Here is a 21,184-nt window from a genome sequence, read left to right as displayed (position 1 = left end):
AGTGCCTTGCGAAAGTATTCGGCCCCCTTGAACTTTGCGATCTTTTGCCACATTTCAGGCTTCAAACATAAAGATATAAAACTGTATTTTTTTGTGAAGAATCAACAACAAGTGGGACACAATCATGAAGTGGAACGACATTTATTGGATATTTCAAACTTTTTTAACATATAAAAACTGAAAAATTGGGCGTGCAAAATTATTCAGCCCCTTTACTTTCAGTGCAGCAAACTCTCTCCAGAAGTTCAGTGAGGATCTCTGAATGATCCAATGTTGACCTAAATGACTAATGATGATAAATACAATCCACCTGTGTGTAATCAAGTCTCCGTATAAATGCACCTGCACTGTGATAGTCTCAGAGGTCCGTTAAAAGCGCAGAGAGCATCATGAAGAACAAGGAACACACCAGGCAGGTCCGAGATACTGTTGTGAAGAAGTTTAAAGCCGGATTTGGATACAAAAAGATTTCCCAAGCTTTAAACATCCCAAGGAGCACTGTGCAAGCGATAATATTGAAATGGAAGGAGTATCAGACCACTGCAAATCTACCAAGACCTGGCCGTCCCTCTAAACTTTCAGCTCATACAAGCAGAAGACTGATCAGAGATGCAGCCAAGAGGCCCATGATCACTCTGGATGAACTGCAGAGATCTACAGCTGAGGTGGGAGACGCTGTCCATAGGACAACAATCAGTCGTATATTGCACAAATCTGGCCTTTATGGAAGAGTGGCAAGAAGAAAGCCATTTCTTAAAGATATCCATAAAAAGTGTCGGTTAAAGTTTGCCATAAGCCACCTGGGAGACACACCAAACGTGGAAGAAGGTGCTCTGGTCAGATGAAACCAAAATTGAACTTTTTGGCAACAATGCAAAACGTTATGTTTGGCGTAAAAGCAACACACCATCCCCACTGTCAAACATGGTGGTGGCAACATCATGGTTTGGGCCTGCTTTTCTTCAGCAGGGACAGTGAAGATGGTTAAAATTGATGGGAAGATGGATGGAGCCAAATACAGGACCATTCTGGAAGAAAACCTGATGGAGTCTGCAAAAGACCTGAGACTGGGACGGAGATTTGTCTTCCAACAAGACAATGATCCAAAACATAAAGCAAAATCTACAATGGAATGGTTCAAAAATAAACATATCCAGGTGTTAGAATGGCCAAGTCCAGACCTGAATCCAATCGAGAATCTGTGGAAAGAACTGAAAACTGCTGTTCACAAATGCTCTCCATTCAACCTCACTGAGCTCGAGCTGTTTTGCAAGGAGGAATGGGAAAAATGTTCAGTCTCTCGATGTGCAAAACTGATAGAGACATACCCCAAGCGACTTACAGCTGTAATCGCAGCAAAAGGTGGCGCTACAAAGTATTAACTTAAGGGGGCTGAATAATTTTGCACGCCCAAGTTTTTGATTTGTTAAAAAGGTTTGAAATATCCAATAAATGTCGTTCCACTTCATGATTGTGTCCCACTTGTTGTTGATTCTTCACAAAAAAATACAGTTTTATATCTTTATGTTTGAAGCCTGAAATGTGGCAAAAGGTCGCAAAGTTCAAGGGGGCCGAATACTTTCGCAAGGCACTGTACAGTGAAAAAGAAAAGACAGTTGACTTAAAAAGGAATAATCGATCTACCCCGGTCAACAGCCCTGCACCCCCCACAGAAACCTGCCCAAGCCTCCCCTATTTCTCCTTCACCCAAATCCAGATAGCTGGTGTTCTGAAAGAGCTGCAAAATCTGGACCCCTACAAATCAGCCACGCTAGACAATCTGGACGCTCTCTTTCTAAAATGATCAGCCAAAATTGTTGCAACCCCTATTACTAGCGAGTTCAACCACTCTTTCATCATCTGAGATCCCCAAAGATTGGAAAGCTGCCGCGGTCATCCCCCTCTTCAAAGGGGGAGACACAATAGACCCCAACTGCGACAGACCTACATCTATCCTACCCTGCCTTTCTAAGGTCTTCGAAAGCCAAGTCAACAAACAGATCACTGACCATTTCGAATCCCACCGTAACTTTTCGGCTATGCAATCGGGTTTCTGAGCTGGTTATGGGTGCACCTCAGCCACGCTCAAGGTCCTAAACGATATCATAACCACCATCAATAAGAGGCAATACCGTGCAGCTGTATTCATCGACCTGGCCAAGGCTTTCGACTCTGTTAATCCCCGCTTTCTTATCGGCAGACTCAACAGCCTTGGTTTCTCAAATGACTGCCTCGCCTGATTCACCAACTACTTCTCAGACAGAGTTCAATGTGTCAAATCGGAGGGCCTGTTGTCCGGACCTCTGGCAGTCTATGGGGGTGCCACAGGGTTCAATTCTCGGGGCCAACTCTCTTCTCTGTATACATCAATGATGTTGCTCTTGCTGCTGGTGATTCTCTGGTACACCTCTACGCAGACGCCACCATTCTGTATACTTCTGGCCCTATATACACACTGTATATAGACTGTTGTATTATTGTAAGTTTGTTTATTCTGTGTAACACTGTGTTGTTTGTGTCGCACTGCTTTGCTTTATCTTGGCCTGGTCGCAGTTGTAAATGAGAACTTGTTCTCAACTAGCCTACCTGGTTAAATAAAGGGGAAATAAAAATATATACAAGTAGGCTTGGGTGGTATACCGTATACCGGGGTATTTGGAAAAAGCCATGGGATTGTTTTTCAATACTGTTGAAAATATCTTTGAAGTTTTTAATAAATCTGAATATCTGTAGCTACTTTTTAAGTAAATAACTGCAATCAACTTGTGCAATACGTTAAATAAATAACATTGTGTTCTTAATTTCACCTGTCACATTATTATGAAGCTTATCGTAGTTCCCATAAACGTGTCACACAGTGTTTGTTTACAAGCACACAACGAGAGACCGGATTCTTGAGTCACTCACTGTTGTGCAGTATGCGTCAGGTGATCTAATTACAGTATGGAATTCACAACTAAATGTTTGCCAGCTAGATATTTTATAACAATTAAGTGAACTGTCTAAAATGTGCATTTGGTTTGCTAATTTAGTAGCGTGGCACAAACTGACTAGCATTTTTGATTTACTTGTATAGTTTAGGTCAGAAACTGAACAACATTCTTGCAATGCGCTCGTTAGCATTTAGTTCGCATTCACTTCCCTCCCACATGTTCCCTTGTAACACATCATACGCTTACGCATTAAAAAAAAATACAAATAAAAGCCATTCCATGTTTAGTTTTCAAGTACAATTTAATAAAATTCAGTTGTAAACTTTTTTAATTTAAAAAGTTTAGGAAAATATGGCTTCCACAAATATGTTTATGTGAATGGAAGAGGAATGTTCTTCCTCGCAAATTATCTTTTTCTCCATGGACCTTGAGAAGGGTTTACATTGAATCATTTAAAATTAGTTAAATAAGATTAAGATTAAAATAAGAGTATTTTAAGAGGCTTTTATTATCAGTAAAAAAGTGAGGAGCACAGAGCTTTTAAGAGTGGTTTAATTTGGTAATACATCAACAATGTAAACAGCACCATTGTTCTGAATATACAAATTCTCTCATGTGTTGTCATGATTGATTCTACTGAAATACTGATACAGGGGGAAAAAACATGCTTATATATACACTGACAGTACAGTCTTTTGGCAGAAGAAACTACATTGATGTACTATGTCAGCAGTTGAAGACAAACTGTGTGGAGAATGATGCCCTTCAGTAATTGCTGGTGGTGGGTGTGGCTAGTTTACTTGTTGTGGTAGAACCTCTGTCCTGATTGGCTGTGGGAGAGGTAGGCATGCCGAGGGGTAGGTTGAGGAGAGCTCTGAAACGTTGTCTGTAAAATTGAAACAAAAGAGCATGAACAGATCATTTGGAAACATCATACTATATAAGTAGAATCTAGTTTTCTAAGTATCACTTCCAACTAAACATGAACATATATAATATGAGAATATACTTGAGTCAGTCAAATCAAAACTAGGGTGTCTCTAGCCCAGGGTTATTCAATTACTGCAGGGGGTCCACGAAAATATATAAAATAAGTGGAAAAATTTTGTTTATTTCAATATTTTAATGCATATCGCTAGCAACAGTTGACTAAACCAATTTTGATTTACATACCATACAGTAGAAAAGGGGAATATCTTGATATTTATTTCTCAACTCCTAATATTGAACTAATTACAGTAATTGGAGCTAATTACACTCACTGGAGATAATTACACTCCCTGGAGTATCTGACATAGGCTTTGAAAAAGCACCCACGAGTACCAGTCGTGGCAAGTGACACTGGCTACTGGCAAGCTTTCTTGACTTGGACATTCATTTTTGCAAAACCATTGTTAACCTCTTGAAACTAGGGGGTACTATTTTTATTTTTGGAAAAATAACGTTCCCAAAGTTAACCGCCTATTTCTTGGGACCAGATGCTAGAATATGGATATAATTGACAGCTTAGGATAGAAAACACTCTAAAGTTTCCAAAACTGTCAAAACATTGTGAGTATAACAGAACTGATATTGCAGGCGAAACCCAGAGGAAAATACAATCAGGAAGTACCTCTTATTTTGAAACCGTTGTGATCCTATGCACCCCTATTGGCCATTGAAAGGGATATCAACCAGATTCTTTTTTCTACGTATTCCCTAAGGTGTCTACAGCATTTAGACGTAGTTTCAGGCCTTTATTTTGAAGAATGAGCGTAAATGACTACATTGCGTCAGTGGCCAGCTGAGGGCTCTCAGAGTGATTCTTAGGTAAAAGACAGAGGTAGTCATTTTTCCTCTCGCTACTACTGAAAAGCCAATTGTCCCGGTTGATATATTATCGAATAGATATTTGAAAAACACCTTGAGGATTGATTATAAAAAAAACGTTTGCCATGTTTCTGTCGATATTATGGACATAATTTAGATTTTTTTTGTCGTGACCGCTATTTCCGGTGGATTTCTCAACATAACGTGACCAACAAAAGGAGTTATTTTGGGTATAAAAATTATCTTTATAGAACAAAAGGAACATTTGCTGTCTAACTGAGAGTCTCGTCAGTGAAAACATCCGAAGATCCGAAGTAAACGATTAATTTGATTGATTTTCTGATTTTCGTGACCAAGCTTCCTGCTGCTAGCTGGACATAATGCTATGCTAGGCTATCGATAAACTTACAAACGCTTGTCTTGCTTTGGCTGTAAAGCATAATTTCAAAATCTAAAATGACAGGGTGATTAACAAAAGGCTAAGCTGTGTTTCATTATATTTCACTTGTGATTTCATGAATATGAATATTTTCTAGTAATATTTTTTGACCGTTGCGCTATGCTAATTAGTGTAGTTGATGACAATTCTCCCGGATCCAGGATGGGTAGTTCCAAGAGGTTAATCTTTGTTTAACCAGCTGATATTGGCAAACATGTTTGGAGTAGGGCTGGCACAATTATCGTATAATAGTCATCATAATCGCTTATTTGAGAAGGCGGGATTAAACTTTATATTCAAGTAGCTATAGTTTACGCAATATCAGTTTTGACATGAAGTGGGTAAAGTTAGTAATACTTAAACGAGTAGAATGGCAGTTGAGTGGAAGCTTCATTTCCAGAAGATCTAAGCGGTCAAAACCATCTGTTTTTTAAGACAGGGGTGTGAACGCTGTGTTCTATTCATTAGGTATGTCGTAGTTTGTTGTGGGCGAAATTACAAAATTATGTTATAATACTGTTATTGCATCCAATGGTTGTTTTATGGAGTAGAATAGGGATTTTAGAACACTCCTCTGTGCGTGGTCTTCCAAGTTGGGCCTCTGGGGGCTTAATGCGGACAGTGGATTTACCATGCCTTTGGTGATAAAGCGTAAAAAACGCATTCCATAGCATGAGTTGGTGTTTGTGTGCCGGGCGGTACCAAGGTGGAGGTGGCTCGGGTATGGATATGCCATTTGCGGGCAACCAAAAGTCCAGATCCATGGTACTGGGTTGATCACAGTAGGACTGGTGAGGTTAATGTATTGAACGAGGAACTAGAGTGCAGGTGATGCCTTGCGAGGGCATCTGGCTTGGTGAAGTTCAAATTATAACATGTAATGTTTTGATTAAATGTTTTGATAAATGAGGTAAACAGGTATGCCCTATGGTTACTATTGTTAGAGACTATTGTGAGTGTTTTGTTTTGGAAACACTAATTAGGCAATATTTTGATAATGGTATGGGTTTCCCTGTTCACATGGGGATTGAAATCTAAAAAAACAGCGCTAACCGGTTTTCCTTGTCCGTCTCATTCACCTCTGTCATTTATTTGTGTTCTGTGAATGTGATAGGAGTTTGTGTGAGGGTAGAAATAAGTGTTAATCTTACATTTGGATAATAAGATATAGAAATTGGCTAAATAAGATGATTGAAATTTGGATAATAAGTCTTGATATAACGTTATCTTGGGGTTCCGTCCATCACTGCCCATAGAATATCAAGAGTGGTATTGAGAGAGGGATGTTATTTTAGATAGTAGCAGCAAGTCTATAGTTTCTGGGAGGCTAGACTTTGCCGTGATTTCTGGGAAGCTAGAGAACCATCTAGGATTCCATGACCGGGCAGGGCAGTGTCCGGGAAACTTCCAGGTTTTTTTTCCACTGGGAGAATGTTTGCTGAGCCAATGGATTGGTTGATGTGAGTACCTAAGAATTTCTAACGTTCCATATTGATTCTGTGAAGATATGAAAATATGACGAATGGTATGCGTGCATAATGGATTACTAGAGATTTGATGAAGTAATGATGGAACTAAACGATAATAATATACTAACTTGCGCACCCAGACGTAGACGTACGTCAGGGTTGGGAAAATAATAGATAGGTTTTCTGAGTTGGTCCCTTTTATGGATCATTTGATGAAGAGGAGGTTTAAGCATTATTAAACTGTCTACAAAGTTAGGGCAATTGTCTCAGAAACTGGATTGGAGTGTGTCCACTTTTGGTTAACTTACCCTAACGATGTCGCTATGAAACGCTTATGGGATTGTCTCCGTCCAGGTACTACATTTAAAATAAAACTGCCCATATTGCCTGAAAATGTGTTTATTTTTTTTGTAGTCTAAGAGGAGTTAATTATCGTATAAACCCTTTTCACATGTGGAAAATCAACGTAACTTCAAACGTAGCACAAAGCCTAACTTAGGGTTTTCCGTCAAACTAATTATCATTACAGAGCAAATGTGATGTAATGAAGTAATTTAAATACGTCGCATGAGAAAATGTAATCCACTTTTATTACAAGGCGCAATATCTGGTTTTACATCAGTGGATGTCGATTTCATTTGTTTGACTGCTATGATGGTGAATAAATCCCTTTTGCGCATGTGAAAATCTCTGCGGAGAAACACTTGGAGGACCATTCATGCCATTTCTGGTAATTGTGTCTTTATTATGTGCCAAGATGTTAACTTCTTCGGGCTAGGGGGTAGTATTCGGAAGTGGAATGAGGTGCCTAAAGTAAACTGCCTGTTACTTAGGCCCAGAAGCTAGGATATGCATATAATTGGTAGTATTGGATAGAAAACACTCTAATGTTTCCAAAACTGTTAAAATAATGTATGTGAGTATAACAGAACTGATATGGCAGGCGAAAACCCGAGGACAATCCATCCAGAAATGTGTTTTTTTCAGCTCACCCCTGATTACTATGGCTGTCAATGGGAATATAAAAGGAAAACCTCCCAGATTGCAGTTTCTAGGGCTTCCAGTAAATGTCAACAGTCTTTAGAAAGAGTTTCAGGCTTGTTTTTTGAAAAATTAGCTAGAATTTGTAGTTTTAGAAAGTGGCTTCCATTTTGGCTGTAGTGTTTGTAGCACGTTCCGGTGAGTGAGCGTACTTCACTATTTATCTCCGGTAATGGTCTCCGGTATTCTCCATCTTACATTTTGTAGTTTATTTACATATTAGGGTACCTGAGGATTGATTAGGATTGATATGTTTGGAAGACGTTAATTGGTAACTTACGGGATTCATTTGTATGTATTTTGAACGAGGGAAACCGGTGGATTACTGAGTCAAGCGCGCCAATGGCTTTTTTGGGTTATAAAGGACCTTATAGAACAAAAGGACGATTTGATATGTAGCTGGGACCCTTGTGATTGCAACCAGATTAAGATCTTCAAAGGTAAGTGATTTATTTTATCGCTATTTCTGACGCCTCTGCTTGGTTGGAAATGTATGCAATGATTTTGTGTGCGGGGCGCTGCCCTTAGATAATTGCATGGTGTGCTTTTGCCATAAAGCCTTTTTGAAATCTGACAAAGCGGCTGGATTAACAAGAAGTTAAGCTTTAAAATTATGTATGGTACTTGTATTTTCATGAATGTTTAATATTACGATTTTTGTCATTTGAATTTCGCGCTCTGCAATTTCACCGGATGTTGTCGAGGTGAGTCTGTGAGTATAACAGAACTCCTATTGCAGGCAAAAACCCGAGAAAAATCCAATCAGGAAGTGGGAAATCAGAGGTTTGTTGTTTTTCAAGTGATTTCCTATCCAATATCCAGTGTAAATTGGATCAGATTGCAATTCCTACGGCTTCCAGTAGATGTCAACAGTCTTTAGAATGTTGTTTCAGGCTTCTATTGTGAAAGGGGAGTGAATAAGAGCTGTTTCAACAATTGGTCAGGCTGAAAGCCTTTAGTTTAGTCTCGAGCCGTGAGCGCGAGCTCCGTTCCCTTTCCTTTCTAACGGAATTTTGCAAGGAGGAATGGGAAAAAATTTCAGTCTCTCGATGTGCAAAACTGATAGAGACATACCCCAAGCGACTTACAGCTGTAATCGCAGCAAAAGGTGGCGCTACAAAGTATTAACTTAAGGGGGCTGAATAATTTTGCACGCCCAATTTTTCAGTTTTTGATTTGTTAAAAAAGTTTGAAATATCCAATAAATGTCGTTCCACTTCATGATTGTGCTCCACTTGTTGTTGATTCTTCACAAAAAAATACAGTTTTATATCTTTATGTTTGAAGCCTGAAATGTGGCAAAAGGTCGCAAAGTTCAAGGGGGCCGAATACTTTCGCAAGGCACTGTATTTTAAAAACAACCTGAGGATTGATTATAAAAAAACGTTTGACATGTTTCTGTGGATACTATGGAAACTATTTGGAATTTTCATCTTCGTTGCCGTGACTGCACTTTCCTGTGGATTTCTGAACATAACGCGACAAACAAACGGAGGTATTTTGGATATAAAAATAATCTTTATGGAACAAAAGGAACATTTGTTGTGTAACTGGGAGTCTCGTGAGTGAAAACATCCAAAGATCATCAAAGGTAAACGATTCATTTGATTGCTTTTCTGATTTTCGTGACCAAGCTTCCTGATGCTAAGTGTACTTAATGTTTTGTTGTGCGATCGTTAAACTTACACAAACGCTTGGATTGCTTTCGCTGTAAAGCATCATTTCAAAATCTGACATGACAGGTGGATTAACAAAAGGCTAAGCTGTGTTTTCCTATATTGCACTTGTGGTTTCATAAATATAAATATTTGTAGTAATATTTATTGAATGTAGCGCTATGCTATTTAGTGGTTGTTGATGACACTTATCCCGATAGGGGGATTGCAGCCATTACAAGTTAAGGAGAAGTTTCTCTATTCCTATGTATAACACTTGTATCTTTCATCAAACTTTATGATGAGTATTTCTGTAAATTGATGTGGCTCTCTGCAAATTCACCAGATGTTTTGGAGGCAAAACATTACTGAACATAACGCGCCAATGTAAACTGAGATTTTTGGATATAAATATGAACTGTATCGACATCCTATGAGTCCTATGAGTGCCATCTGATGAAGATCAAAGGTTAGTGATTAATTTTCTCTATTTCTGCTTTTTGTGACTCCTCTCTTTGGCTGGAAAATTTTGTTTTTTGTGACTAGGCGCTGACCTAACATAATCGCATGGTATGCTTTCGCCGTAAAGCCTTTCTGAAATCGGGCACCATGGTTGGATTAACAAGAAGTTTCTTTAAAATGGTGTATAATACTTGTATGTTTGAGGAATTTTAATTATGAGATTTCTGTTGTTTGAATTTGGCGCCCTGCAATTTCACTGGTTGTTGTCAAAAGAAGTAACAAATGTAAAGGAAATGCTACCAAATACAAATTGAGTGTATGTACTGTATGTAAACTTCTGACCCAATGGGAATGTGATGAAAGAAATACAAGCTTAAATAAATCATTCACTCTACTATTATTCTGACATTTCACATTCTTAAAATAAAGTGGTGATCCTAACTGACCTAAAACAGGGAATTGTTACTAGGATTAAATGTCAGGAATTGTTCAAATCTGAGTTTAAATGCATTTGACTAAGGTGTATGTAAACTTCCGACTTCAACTGTATATGAAGGAGTGTATTGTCGTGTTGTTTGTTCTGTTTTGATACAAATCTCACCAGATTGGGTCTGCTGGATTGTTGGGATTTCTCCCGATGGGTTAGAGGTCTAACTTCCCGATCCTGTGGCTCTGCGATGAGGGGAGCATAAGCCAATTTGAAAAAATGGTTTCAACAGAATGTGTTATTCTCTGACAAGTTTTTAGAAATTTGTATTAAGAATAATTGGTGAAAGTAATAGTTTGTCATATAATCAATGCTTGTCTGGATTTCCTGAATCAGAAATAAACTGAACTAAACTGTTGTTCTGATCTGTCCTCTTGATGCATGGCAGGGATAATTTGGCAGAAAACGGTGTGAACCCCCTCTAACTGGCTGAAGAAGAGCGACAAAGGTGTTCAAAACTGCCCTGTCTACACCATTTCTACCGAGAGACCTGAGTCCGAGCCAGCAACCGGTGGACAGCATCCAATCGAAGATATCAACTGTTTTTTTTCTCTCATGCCTTCTCTCAGGAGTGTGACAGGAGTCCACATGAAGTGAGTATGGGGAGAGATCTGTTCCGAAGCTTATCTTACGTTGCTGGTATACTGGTTGACAAATGGACAAGACATAATGGGTGGTGAAGGTGGTGGCGGCCCAGGTGAGATATGGAAATTGGGACATTATCAATGGCCATCCACTTTGAACTGTAAAGCTATCTGAAGAAGAATGTGAAGAGATGCCGGAAGGGGGGGGGGGGGGGGGGGGGGGGTTGGTCAACAGTGCCCATAATTGATTGACTTGTCTTAAAATTGTTTATTTTGGGGAATCAGGTTGATTGAGGTCAACACACTGCTAAATTTATAGTCATTTAGATTAACAATGCATTAAGATACTGATCGAGAATAATAATCATGATAACTTAATACAAGGATTATAGGGTAATTATACTGCATGTTAATACAGTGCCTTGCGAAAGTATTCGGCCCCCTTGAACTTTGCAACCTTTTGCCACATTTCAGGCTTCAAACATAAAGATATAAAACTATTTTTTGTGAAGAATCAACAACAAGTGGGACACAATCATGAAGTGGAACGACATTTATTGGATATTTCAAACTTTAACAAATCAAAAACTGAAAAATTGGGCGTGCAAAATTATTCAGCCCCTTTACTTTCAGTGCAGAAAACTCTCTCCAGAAGTTCAGTGAGGATCTCTGAATGATCCAATGTTGACCTAAATGACTAATGATGATAAATACAATCCACCTGTGTGTAACCAAGTCTCCGTATAAATGCACCTGCACTGTGATAGTCTCAGAGGTCCGTTAAAAGCGCAGAGAGCATCATGAAGAACAAGGAACACACCAGGCAGGTCCGAGATACTGTTGTGAAGAAGTTTAAAGCCGGATTTGGATACAAAAAGATTTCCAAGCTTTAAACATCCCAAGGAGCACTGTGCAAGCGATAATATTGAAATGGAAGGAGTATCAGACCACTGCAAATCTACCAAGACCTGGCCGTCCCTCTAAACTTTCAGCTCATACAAGGAGAAGACTGATCAGAGATGCAGCCAAGAGGCCCATGATCACTCTGGATGAACTGCAGAGATCTACAGCTGAGGTGGGAGACTCTGTCCATAGGACAACAATCAGTCGTATATTGCACAAATCTGGCCTTTATGGAAGAGTGGCAAGAAGAAAGCCATTTCTTAAAGATATCCATAAAAAGTGTTGTTTAAAGTTTGCCACAAACCAAAATTGAACTTTTTGGCAACAATGCAAAACGTTATGTTTGGCGTAAAAGCAACACAGCTCACACCATCCCCACTGTCAAACATGGTGGTGGCAGCATCATGGTTTGGGCCTGCTTTTCTTCAGCAGGGACAGGGAAGATGGTTAAAATTGATGGGAAGATGGATGGAGCCAAACACAGGACCATTCTGGAAGAAAACCTGATGGAGTCTGCAAAAGACCTGAGACTGGGACGGAGATTTGTCTTCCAACACGACAATGAGCCAAAACATAAAGCAAAATCTACAATGGAATGGTTCAATAATAAACATATCCAGGTGTTAGAATGGCCAAGTCAAAGTCATGACCTGAATCCAATCGAGAATCTGTGGAAAGAACTGAAAACTGCTGTTCACAAATGCTCTCCATCCAACCTCACTGAGCTCGAGCTGTTTTGCAAGGAGGAATGGGAAAAAATTTCAGTCTCTCGATGTGCAAAACTGATAGAGACATACCCCAAGCGACTTACAGCTGTAATCGCAGCAAAAGGTGGCGCTACAAAGTATTAACTTAAGGGGGCTGAATAATTTTGCACGCCCAATTTTTCTGTTTTTGATTTGTTAAAAAAAGTTTGAAATATCCAATAAATGTCGTTCCACTTCATGATTATGTCCCACTTGTTGTTGATTCTTCACAAAAAAATACAGTTTTATATCTTTATGTTTGAAGCCTGAATTGTGGCAAAAGGTCGCAAAGTTCAAGGGGGCCGAATACTTTCGCAAGGCACTGTATATGTACATTCTGCCAATGTTGATGTGTGTTAAATTGAGGGTTTTAAGTTTGAGTGATAGGACAAATGTCAATCAATGAGCAATCTCATTCTAAAAATGGGTCGGATAATTGGGTTTTGATTACGATTTGGAAACCGAATGATTTTTAAAATGACTGAGTTTAGTATGTTAATAACTATGAGTGAAGAAATTAATGTATTATGGATTGATTGTTTTGATTGTTGTGTACTAGCATGCCCAGATCCTGAGACTGAAAGTGTCCCTAATCTATTTGATCTATAGGTATTGCCTTATAAATAGTGGAATCATGTTGCTTGTCCTGGGTCATGTTCATTAGGCACCAACGCAATACATTTTACTTAAAACCAGGATTCACAACCTGGATTTGTCCAACAAAATATGCTTATTTTAGTTTCTGGGACGGAAATAGTTATTTCCACTATGCTGACCAAGGTAAGTATGCTCAGTATCAACATGTTTTGTTTCGTACTCATGAAAAATGTACTCTGATTTAGATTGCTGATCATTTCTTAACAATATTAATGTTTATATCATTCCCAATGAAGGATAATTTATGTCAAGGTTAAAAGGCTCAACGAATCAATTTACAATAGTAGTATTTTTTTTATTTGACCTTTATTTAACTAGACAAGTCAGTTAAGAACAAATTCTTATTTTCAATGACGGCCTAAGAACAGTGGGTTAACTGCCTTGGTCAGGAGCAGTATACTAGTGCAAGGTGGTGTTTTTCTACATGTTTTGAGTTAAAAGTTGTTTGATGACCTATTTGTTTTCTACATGTGAATGTTTTAAAACCTTGTAATTTACTTTTAGGTTGAGAAAAATTACAAGATTATGTTATAATACTGTTATTGCATCAAATGGTTTTTTTATGGAGTAGAATAGGGATTTTAGAACACTCATCTGTGCGTGGTCTTCTGAATTGGGCCTCTGGGGGATTAATGCTGACAGTGGATTTACCATGCCTTTGGTGATAAAGCCTAAAAACCGCATTCCATAGCATGAGTTGGTGTTTGTGTGCCAGGAGGTACCAGGGTGAGGATGGCTCGGGTATGGATAATGATGAGGGGAACCTTCTTTTGGGGGCCAGACCCTGGTTTCCACACACTGAAAACGGTCTTTACAGCAGATACTGTCTGCTGTGAATTATTAGTATATTTCATACAAATCCTAACTGTGTGACCCATTCCATGCATCTGCTGTTTGTCATGAACATTCAGAAGGAGGTACTTTGCTATAAAATGCTGTGGCTCAAATCCGCTCGTTGGGCTCTCAACGAATCATCTAGGGTGGTTCGTTGACCAGCTTCATTATTTCAATAACGAATCGATGTTAAGAAGTTTTGAATAAAGTAATATCCTGATTGGTGATTGTGATCGTCTCTTCTCATTATTGATTAGTATTTCCACGACAAGTTGTATTCATTAGGTATGTCTTTCAACGATGCAATACAATTTAAACATTTGTTTTACAAAAATGACAATAGCTGTGTTCGAATACTAACCGCACTAACCATACTAATTATGACGTGACTTGAGTATAAGGTATGCTTATTGGTCATAGTATAGATATAGTTAGTAGGCCAAAAGTTCTAGGATGTTGTACTAAATTTGCCAAAATATGAAGTACACACGCAGAAGACACTATTTCTGTACTTTCAGGCCCATAATGCAATTCTTCAGGAAATGGGCATGGCTTCACATCGTTTCCAGATTTGAAGAAAACATGCAGTCGAAGTACAACCATAGCGGATACAAATTCATTGCTTTAACTAATTATGACAAGTGTTAAGAAAATGTGGAGCAATGTAATAAAGTAATGACTTTTCAAATAAGTTACCTTACATGTTATGTTGGCTGAGCTGTCCTTACGAACAACCTAGCATATCATTACAGTAGTATGTACTGGTATGTTCTTAGCGAGCTTCCTAACGTTAGTTGGCTACATCAAACTTGCCAGTATTTTACCATAGACTAACTAACCAACGTTTACTGACTTCATTATTCCTGCCATTCTTAGCTTACTAAATGGTATAGTGGTTGCGCGTGTCGTTGCGCGTTCACAATTGACATCCGGGTGCTTTCGTAAATTCGCTCTGGCCATCTACTCCAATTTCAGAGCACTCTCATCTGAGTGTTCTAGACAGTGCAGAATAATGAATTTACGAACGCTCAACACCCCTTGAATATGGCCGGTGTCAGTAAACGTCGACAAAAAAAGCGTAATTAAATTGTTGACAGCAGCACAGTCACAGCCACAAACGCTCTGGATAACATGAAAACTGCCTAACCAGCTCTGCTAGGGCGAGTGAAATTGTCAGAATGGTCTCATTTGTGTCTGGAAGTAGCTAGCCAACGTTACAAAGGCAGTCAAGCACCCAAGCTAAGGTCAGAACAGTCAAATCAACCCGACTCCTCAGCCCGAGCAAACCGCTCTGAATTTACAAAAGGAGAACGTTCTGAATTTACGAGCGCACTCTGGAACTCCAGATTGAATTTAAGAACACACCCGAAGTCGTAAAATGTCTAACTAGTAATTTGTTATGCTAACTAGCAACAGCATCAACTTCCGGTAGACATGCAAAGAGCTAGTACGTTCAACTGAAAGCATACTGTTTGTTTACAGTATACTAAAATGAACTAATAGTACATAGTATAAACTCATTAGGTATGTAGTATACAGTATGTTAGTATGGGTATTCGAACACAGCTAGCATCTGTGGTCATTTGCATGACAATCGTTACACTAAATTGCATAATCGTCCCAGCTCTAGCTTGGAGTTAACTTTCTAACTAATAGGCTATATTAGAGATCACACTTCTCCAATAATAATGTGGGGAGGTCAAAATAATGAAAAGCTACCGACCAAATCTATTCATTTTAACATGTTGATTACATGTCCTTGCCATTATTCACAAGACAAGCAATGGGTCACCGATTTGCCTGGGCAAGAAAAGGTTGAAGACCCCTGCTTTAGTCTAAAATAGTGATGAATACGCTAAACCATATCACTACACGACTGGTGTTGATTTTCATGACGTATTCATTGTATTTCGTCGAGGCCATTATCATTGGCCATTTGATCTATCCGGCAGCACCAAGGCTGTATATAAGGGGTTGTGCAGCTCAGATGTGGGTGATGTCTGATAGGATACTCACTGGGTGAGCCTGCTGTGGAGGTGTTCCATGGGTAAAGCTTCCCGGAGAGGCTGGACGGGGGGGATGGGCATACGGTAAGCCAGACTATTCACAAAGAACAGGAGGCGCAGGAAAAGATGAGGTTATGAATTAACAAAGCTGACCTACTTCGTAACCCTGTGGTGTGTTTCATACCATAGAAGGAAGAGAGCAATGCATAAAGCAGGGTTGTGTTCATTAGGCACAAAACTGAAAAAAGTGGAGTGAAATGGAGAGGTACTAACTGAATGCTTCCAATAAGAAACACTTGTTTTGCTTTTTCATTGCAAAATGTTTTGCTGCGTGCCCTAATGAACATTACCCAGGGTAGGTGGGCTTTACCTTGGCAGCGGGGATCTGCACCGCGAGGGAGGGGGTAGGCAGCAGGCCTGCAGCACAGGCATGAAGTGTCTGAGAGTGCATGGGCCGTAGAGTACTCTGAAGCCACCACAAAAACACAGCAGAAAAGGATTAAGGGCCACTTACGTGCAAGATAACCACAGATGACCCGCTCACAAACTGAAATACAGTACACTGCTTGTGATCAACCTCTTAAATGCATTGTTTAAACACTACGGTTTATAACACTGTTATATAACCATATCATCCTGTGTCATGCTATTTTGACAGTCGATATGGGGCCCAATGAACTTACAGAGTCAGTGAAACCAGATTGTTGATTAGCATGTTCAAGCTGCTTCTGTAGAGGGATCCCAGCACTGGGGATTAATCCTGGGGACAAAAAATATAAAATGGTGAACAGAGAAAAATTGAGTGAAGCAAGAGAGTAGTAAGTGAGTAGTAAAGTCAGCACACCCATCCTAGTGTCATTACGCATAAACCTTATATGAAATATGCCACAATCCCAAGTGTGAGGCCTACAACAACCTATAGACATTATTAGACACAGACACACAGGTGTAAGGTACCTGGCTGAGAGGTAAAGTGGCTGTGTACAGCGTAGCCCTGCTGCTGGTGAGGCAGGTACTGCATGGCCTGGAACGCTGAGGCACCTGGACGGGGACGGCATTAAGGAGCGGTTTATGAGTGAAGCACACACACAAACAGCATACACAATAAACTTCTCATAATGACCACAACATGGTCACCTTGAAAAACAACACAAACCTGACTGCTCCCATATCTGTTTGTCAAATATGTTTGGCTTAACAATGCCCATAGGAATTGGCAAACCAGACCAAAAAGATCTGGGACCAAGCTACCAGATACATATTATATTAGGCTTTCAATGTCACATAGACAACATGTCTCTCAAATAACAATTAAACTGAAAGCAGTTACCTCTGAGCTGCGAGCTGCTGGCGTAGCTGACAGGGACATGCTGGCTGGTGGCGAAGGGAGAGGAGTGCTGTGCCTGGGTGAGCTGGCCGTAGGGGCCATGGGCTGCCTGGCTGGCTGAATACTGCCCATGCTCGGAGCCCACGGAGCTCATCCCTGGCTGGCTCTGGTAGTGACGCCCCTGTCAAGTAACATACAGGACATGTTTTCACACACATTCAATGTACTATAAGTCGCCTTGGATAAAAGGGTCTACTAAATTCCATATACTATTAGTAGATTACATTCAGGCCAGACCTAAATTAAGTATAGAACACTTTATAAAATCAGGGCATATTGGGTCCCCATTCGTCAGTCCTCAAGCCACTGAAGTCCTAATTATAATCAACAGGAACAAGTGCCTGCTACATACACTGAGGGGCTTGAGGCCAAATACTGGAAACCCTGGTATTTATGAAATCTGCTCACTCACAGGAAGGACAGGGGACTGGAAGAGCTGTTTACTGCGTTCTCCAAGCAGAGCAGCAGAGCGGCCATGACTCACTTGACCTGCTGATCATTGATATAGAGAGGAGGGTTACATGGAGAGAAAGATACACAGAGGGAGAGAGGGAGGCTGGTAATGTGCATAGTACAACTAACAGTATGTGTGTATAGACAATTACGCTTGTATTATATCAATCAGTGTGAATTACCTTGCATGCTGAGCAGATGTTGTCCTGAGTGGATAGCCATGCTGGGCTGGTACGTAGCAGATGTCAGGGTTGTCATGTCACTACAAGAAAACATTGGGGAAAGAAAGTAAGATATCGTCCATAGTCACAATGTGTGAGTATAGTAACAATGTTAATGCTAGTTTATCAGCAAACAGGACTGACTTTCATATAAAACGCCAATAACATACGTAGGTTGCTGGGGAATGTGTTAGCCTGGTGGTGCCTGATCTGTATGTGCTGTATGCATGTGCTTTCAACAACAACCATAGATGTTTGCAAAACAGATCTGGGACCAGATCTGGGACCACCATGCTAGGGATAAGGATTTTTCAAGACCTCCAGAGCCTTTACCTCTGTTCTTTCCTCCGTCTCTTCTCCTCCTCATGGAGCACTTTCTTCAACTGGAGGAAGAGCTGGTGTTTCTCTTCTTGTAGCCCCTGTAGCTTCTCCCCCATCTTCATGATCTAAGGGAGAGAAAGAGGGACAAAAATAAAGAGGAGTTAAGTAAGAGGAACCCCGAAAGAGAGAGTGAGGCACTAAAGAGCTCAATAACTCACCTGCTCTTTCGTCTCATCTAAAGACATTCTCTCTTCCACCTCTTTCTTTCTCTTCCTTTCCTCCTCCTCCTTCTGCTTCTGCTCCATCATTTTGTCTACTTCTTCCTCCTCTGTGACACAAGGTTGGGTGAGAGGGTTACAGAACAGGAAAGGGGGATACCTAATCAGTTGTACAACTGAATGCATTCAACTGAAACGTGGATTCTGCATTTAACCCAACCCCTCTGAATACGGGGAACAGTGGGTTAACTACCTTGCTCAGGAGCTGATATCAGCGTGTTACCTGCAACTTTGTTGGAGTTTGCAAACTACCAGTGTCATTGGGTAGAGAGGGTTCGTTCTTACCTTGTCTCTTGCGGTCTCGCTCTCGCATGATGTGTTTGTGCAGGGCACGTGCCATGGCATTGGACAGTTTGGGCCTCTCTAGTAGAGCAGGCATGATGGTAGGAATTGGTGGGGCCAGCTAAGAACAGACAGATTGACACAGGATGAAAGTGAGCACAATAATCACCACTGACATATTGTATGTTTACATCCATTTACCTACCACAGTCCTTCATTAATCAAACAATACAATGCTCAATCAGGCTGTTATGATAAAGTCCCTAATAATTAGATCACAACAGCAGAAATGGAGCGAGAGCTTAGGACTACAAGGTTCTATCTGCAAAAACATGATTGAGATAACTGGCTTTAACATTCCGATCCATCTTTGGTTTCAACAGTTTATGCAATTTTTTATACTGTATTAATTTGACCTTAACATTAATTAGGGGTATTTAGAGTACTATATAGGTCGAACATTGAACAGAACAAGGCATGTCAATAACTCAATTTTGACAAAAATGCTCATATAACTATAAAGTCCCGAACTCTCGAAACTTTAACCTACATTATAATAATATATTCAGTTAGCTAGCCATGTCCAGAGCCAGCTAAAATATGTCTGACTAGCTCAACTGTCAGTAGCTACACTTTGAAAAAGCGGTGATATGTGAACACTTCCATACAGCAGTTACACAGTAGTATAAATAATAGTGCTGAGAATTTGAGACCAACTTTTATGTGGCGATACTTCAATTCCCAACTTGTAAGACAACACATCTTCTATATTTCCATGTCTAGTAACAGGGGGTTTGTTTGAATTTAGAAAATGCTTGGTTATTAAATTTAAAAATTGTTTTGCTCCATTAAGTAATCCAACAATGCATACGCCACCATCTTGTCTATTTAAAATATTCTGTCATCGATTGAGACAGGTGGGTGTCCCACCCCAAAGTGCTGCATGTCATGACACTAACCTGTCTCGATCAACGATCAGATTTGACATAGAAAAGATGGCTGCGTACACATTGTTGGATTACGAAATGGAGCAACATATTTAATAATATAGTATTTTCTCAATTCAAACGAACTCCCTGCAACTAGACATGGAAGTCTAGAAGACGTGTTGCGTCTTCCAAGTCAGGAATTTAAGCAGCTGAGGAACGCTCAACTCTGTTCTCTTATATCGACGCAGAGTTGAGTATTGATGACTGGACGTGTTTATTAAAAGTATGAATTTCATCACCCCACGGAAGGACTGCAGTTGTACCGGACAAACGGGAAACTCTTAGGCCTACCTGTACCGCTATCAAAAAATCATAATCACATCCTCGATCTACCCTATTTAAGTCTAATAATTACCAATTATAACGTTAGTCAATAATACATTAGTCTAAATTGTATCGCTAGTTAGCTGCCACTGGCTAACAACCCGTTAGAAATATTACGCGTTAGCTAGCTTGTATTACTTACAAGCTGGCTATGTTACCCTGTAGGTAATCTCACACTAGCAGTTTAGCATTAACTAGCGATATTGATTTGAAAAGTCAGTGATCTGTCTACTTTTAAATAACATACGCCAAGGCTGACTCTATAGTGAGCTAGCTAGCTAAACACATTTGCAAAGCAAATCCCGATTTAGCATCAATAATTCAACGTCAGTTTAGCTAGCTAGCTAAACTGCACATACTCGCATATCTAGCAGTCTTGCAATACAATTGCGTGGAATCTCCTCAAAACGCACTTTTTCCTTGTCAGAAAATATGTCTTTGTTAGGCTGGTTTGCAGGTAAAATGTAAAAAAAAAAAAAAAAAAAGCCCAATGTTGACACAAGTTGGGTGTATTCACTAGGAACCCAAACTGAACAAAACGGAAGAGGTCTTCTTCTATGGTGTTGTAGCGGTCCGCAAACACACGTTAAATGTGCATGAACCCTTCTTCTTCTTCTTTGAGGTTTAACGGCGGTTGGCATCCAAATTGTTGCATGACCGCCACCTACTAGACTGGAGTACCTTTATACTTCGCTATAAAAAATAAAAATAAACAAATACCCTATCATCTCTAACACTACACTCACAAAAAAAATAATGGAATAAATAAATACAGTTAAAATTGCACCACATTACTCTACTATTTAAATATATTTAGTCCTACCACATGCCAACAACTTGAAAGGATGGGACATCACCACAAAAGCTCGTACAGGATAACTTTATATATCCTAACATCACTTTG

General features: G+C 39.8%; 1 protein-coding gene across 7 annotated transcripts; it reads right to left on the bottom strand.

The window, feature by feature from the left end:
- Positions 1 to 3,467: 3,467 nt before the first annotated feature.
- On the bottom strand, positions 3,468 to 20,853 carry LOC110491040 (G protein pathway suppressor 2). 7 transcript variants are annotated; one of them, XM_021564415.2, is made up of 13 exons: positions 20,640 to 20,853; positions 18,971 to 19,088; positions 18,626 to 18,735; positions 18,420 to 18,532; positions 18,048 to 18,127; positions 17,825 to 17,904; positions 17,356 to 17,533; positions 16,983 to 17,066; positions 16,709 to 16,785; positions 16,396 to 16,491; positions 16,036 to 16,085; positions 10,410 to 10,480; positions 3,468 to 3,819 (listed from the first exon to the last, which is right to left on the bottom strand). In XM_021564415.2, the coding sequence occupies exons 1-12, from the start codon at positions 20,643 to 20,645 to the stop codon at positions 10,459 to 10,461; spliced, it is 1,014 nt and encodes a 337-aa protein (XP_021420090.1). In that variant the 5' UTR covers positions 20,646 to 20,853; the 3' UTR covers positions 3,468 to 3,819; positions 10,410 to 10,458. The 7 variants fall into 7 exon arrangements, with proteins under 7 accessions (XP_021420090.1, XP_021420080.1, XP_021420074.1 ...); XM_021564405.2 differs by having other exon boundaries at positions 16,036 to 16,119; positions 20,640 to 20,851; XM_021564399.2 differs by lacking the exon at positions 10,410 to 10,480 and having other exon boundaries at positions 16,036 to 16,119; positions 20,694 to 20,853.
- Positions 20,854 to 21,184: the final 331 nt, after the last annotated feature.

This window comes from Oncorhynchus mykiss, chromosome 2 (assembly GCF_013265735.2).
Source record: "Oncorhynchus mykiss isolate Arlee chromosome 2, USDA_OmykA_1.1, whole genome shotgun sequence".
Classification (NCBI taxonomy): Eukaryota; Metazoa; Chordata; class Actinopteri; order Salmoniformes; family Salmonidae; genus Oncorhynchus; species Oncorhynchus mykiss.
Note: the sequence above shows the minus strand (reverse complement) of the source record. Positions and strands in the feature narration are given on the sequence as shown.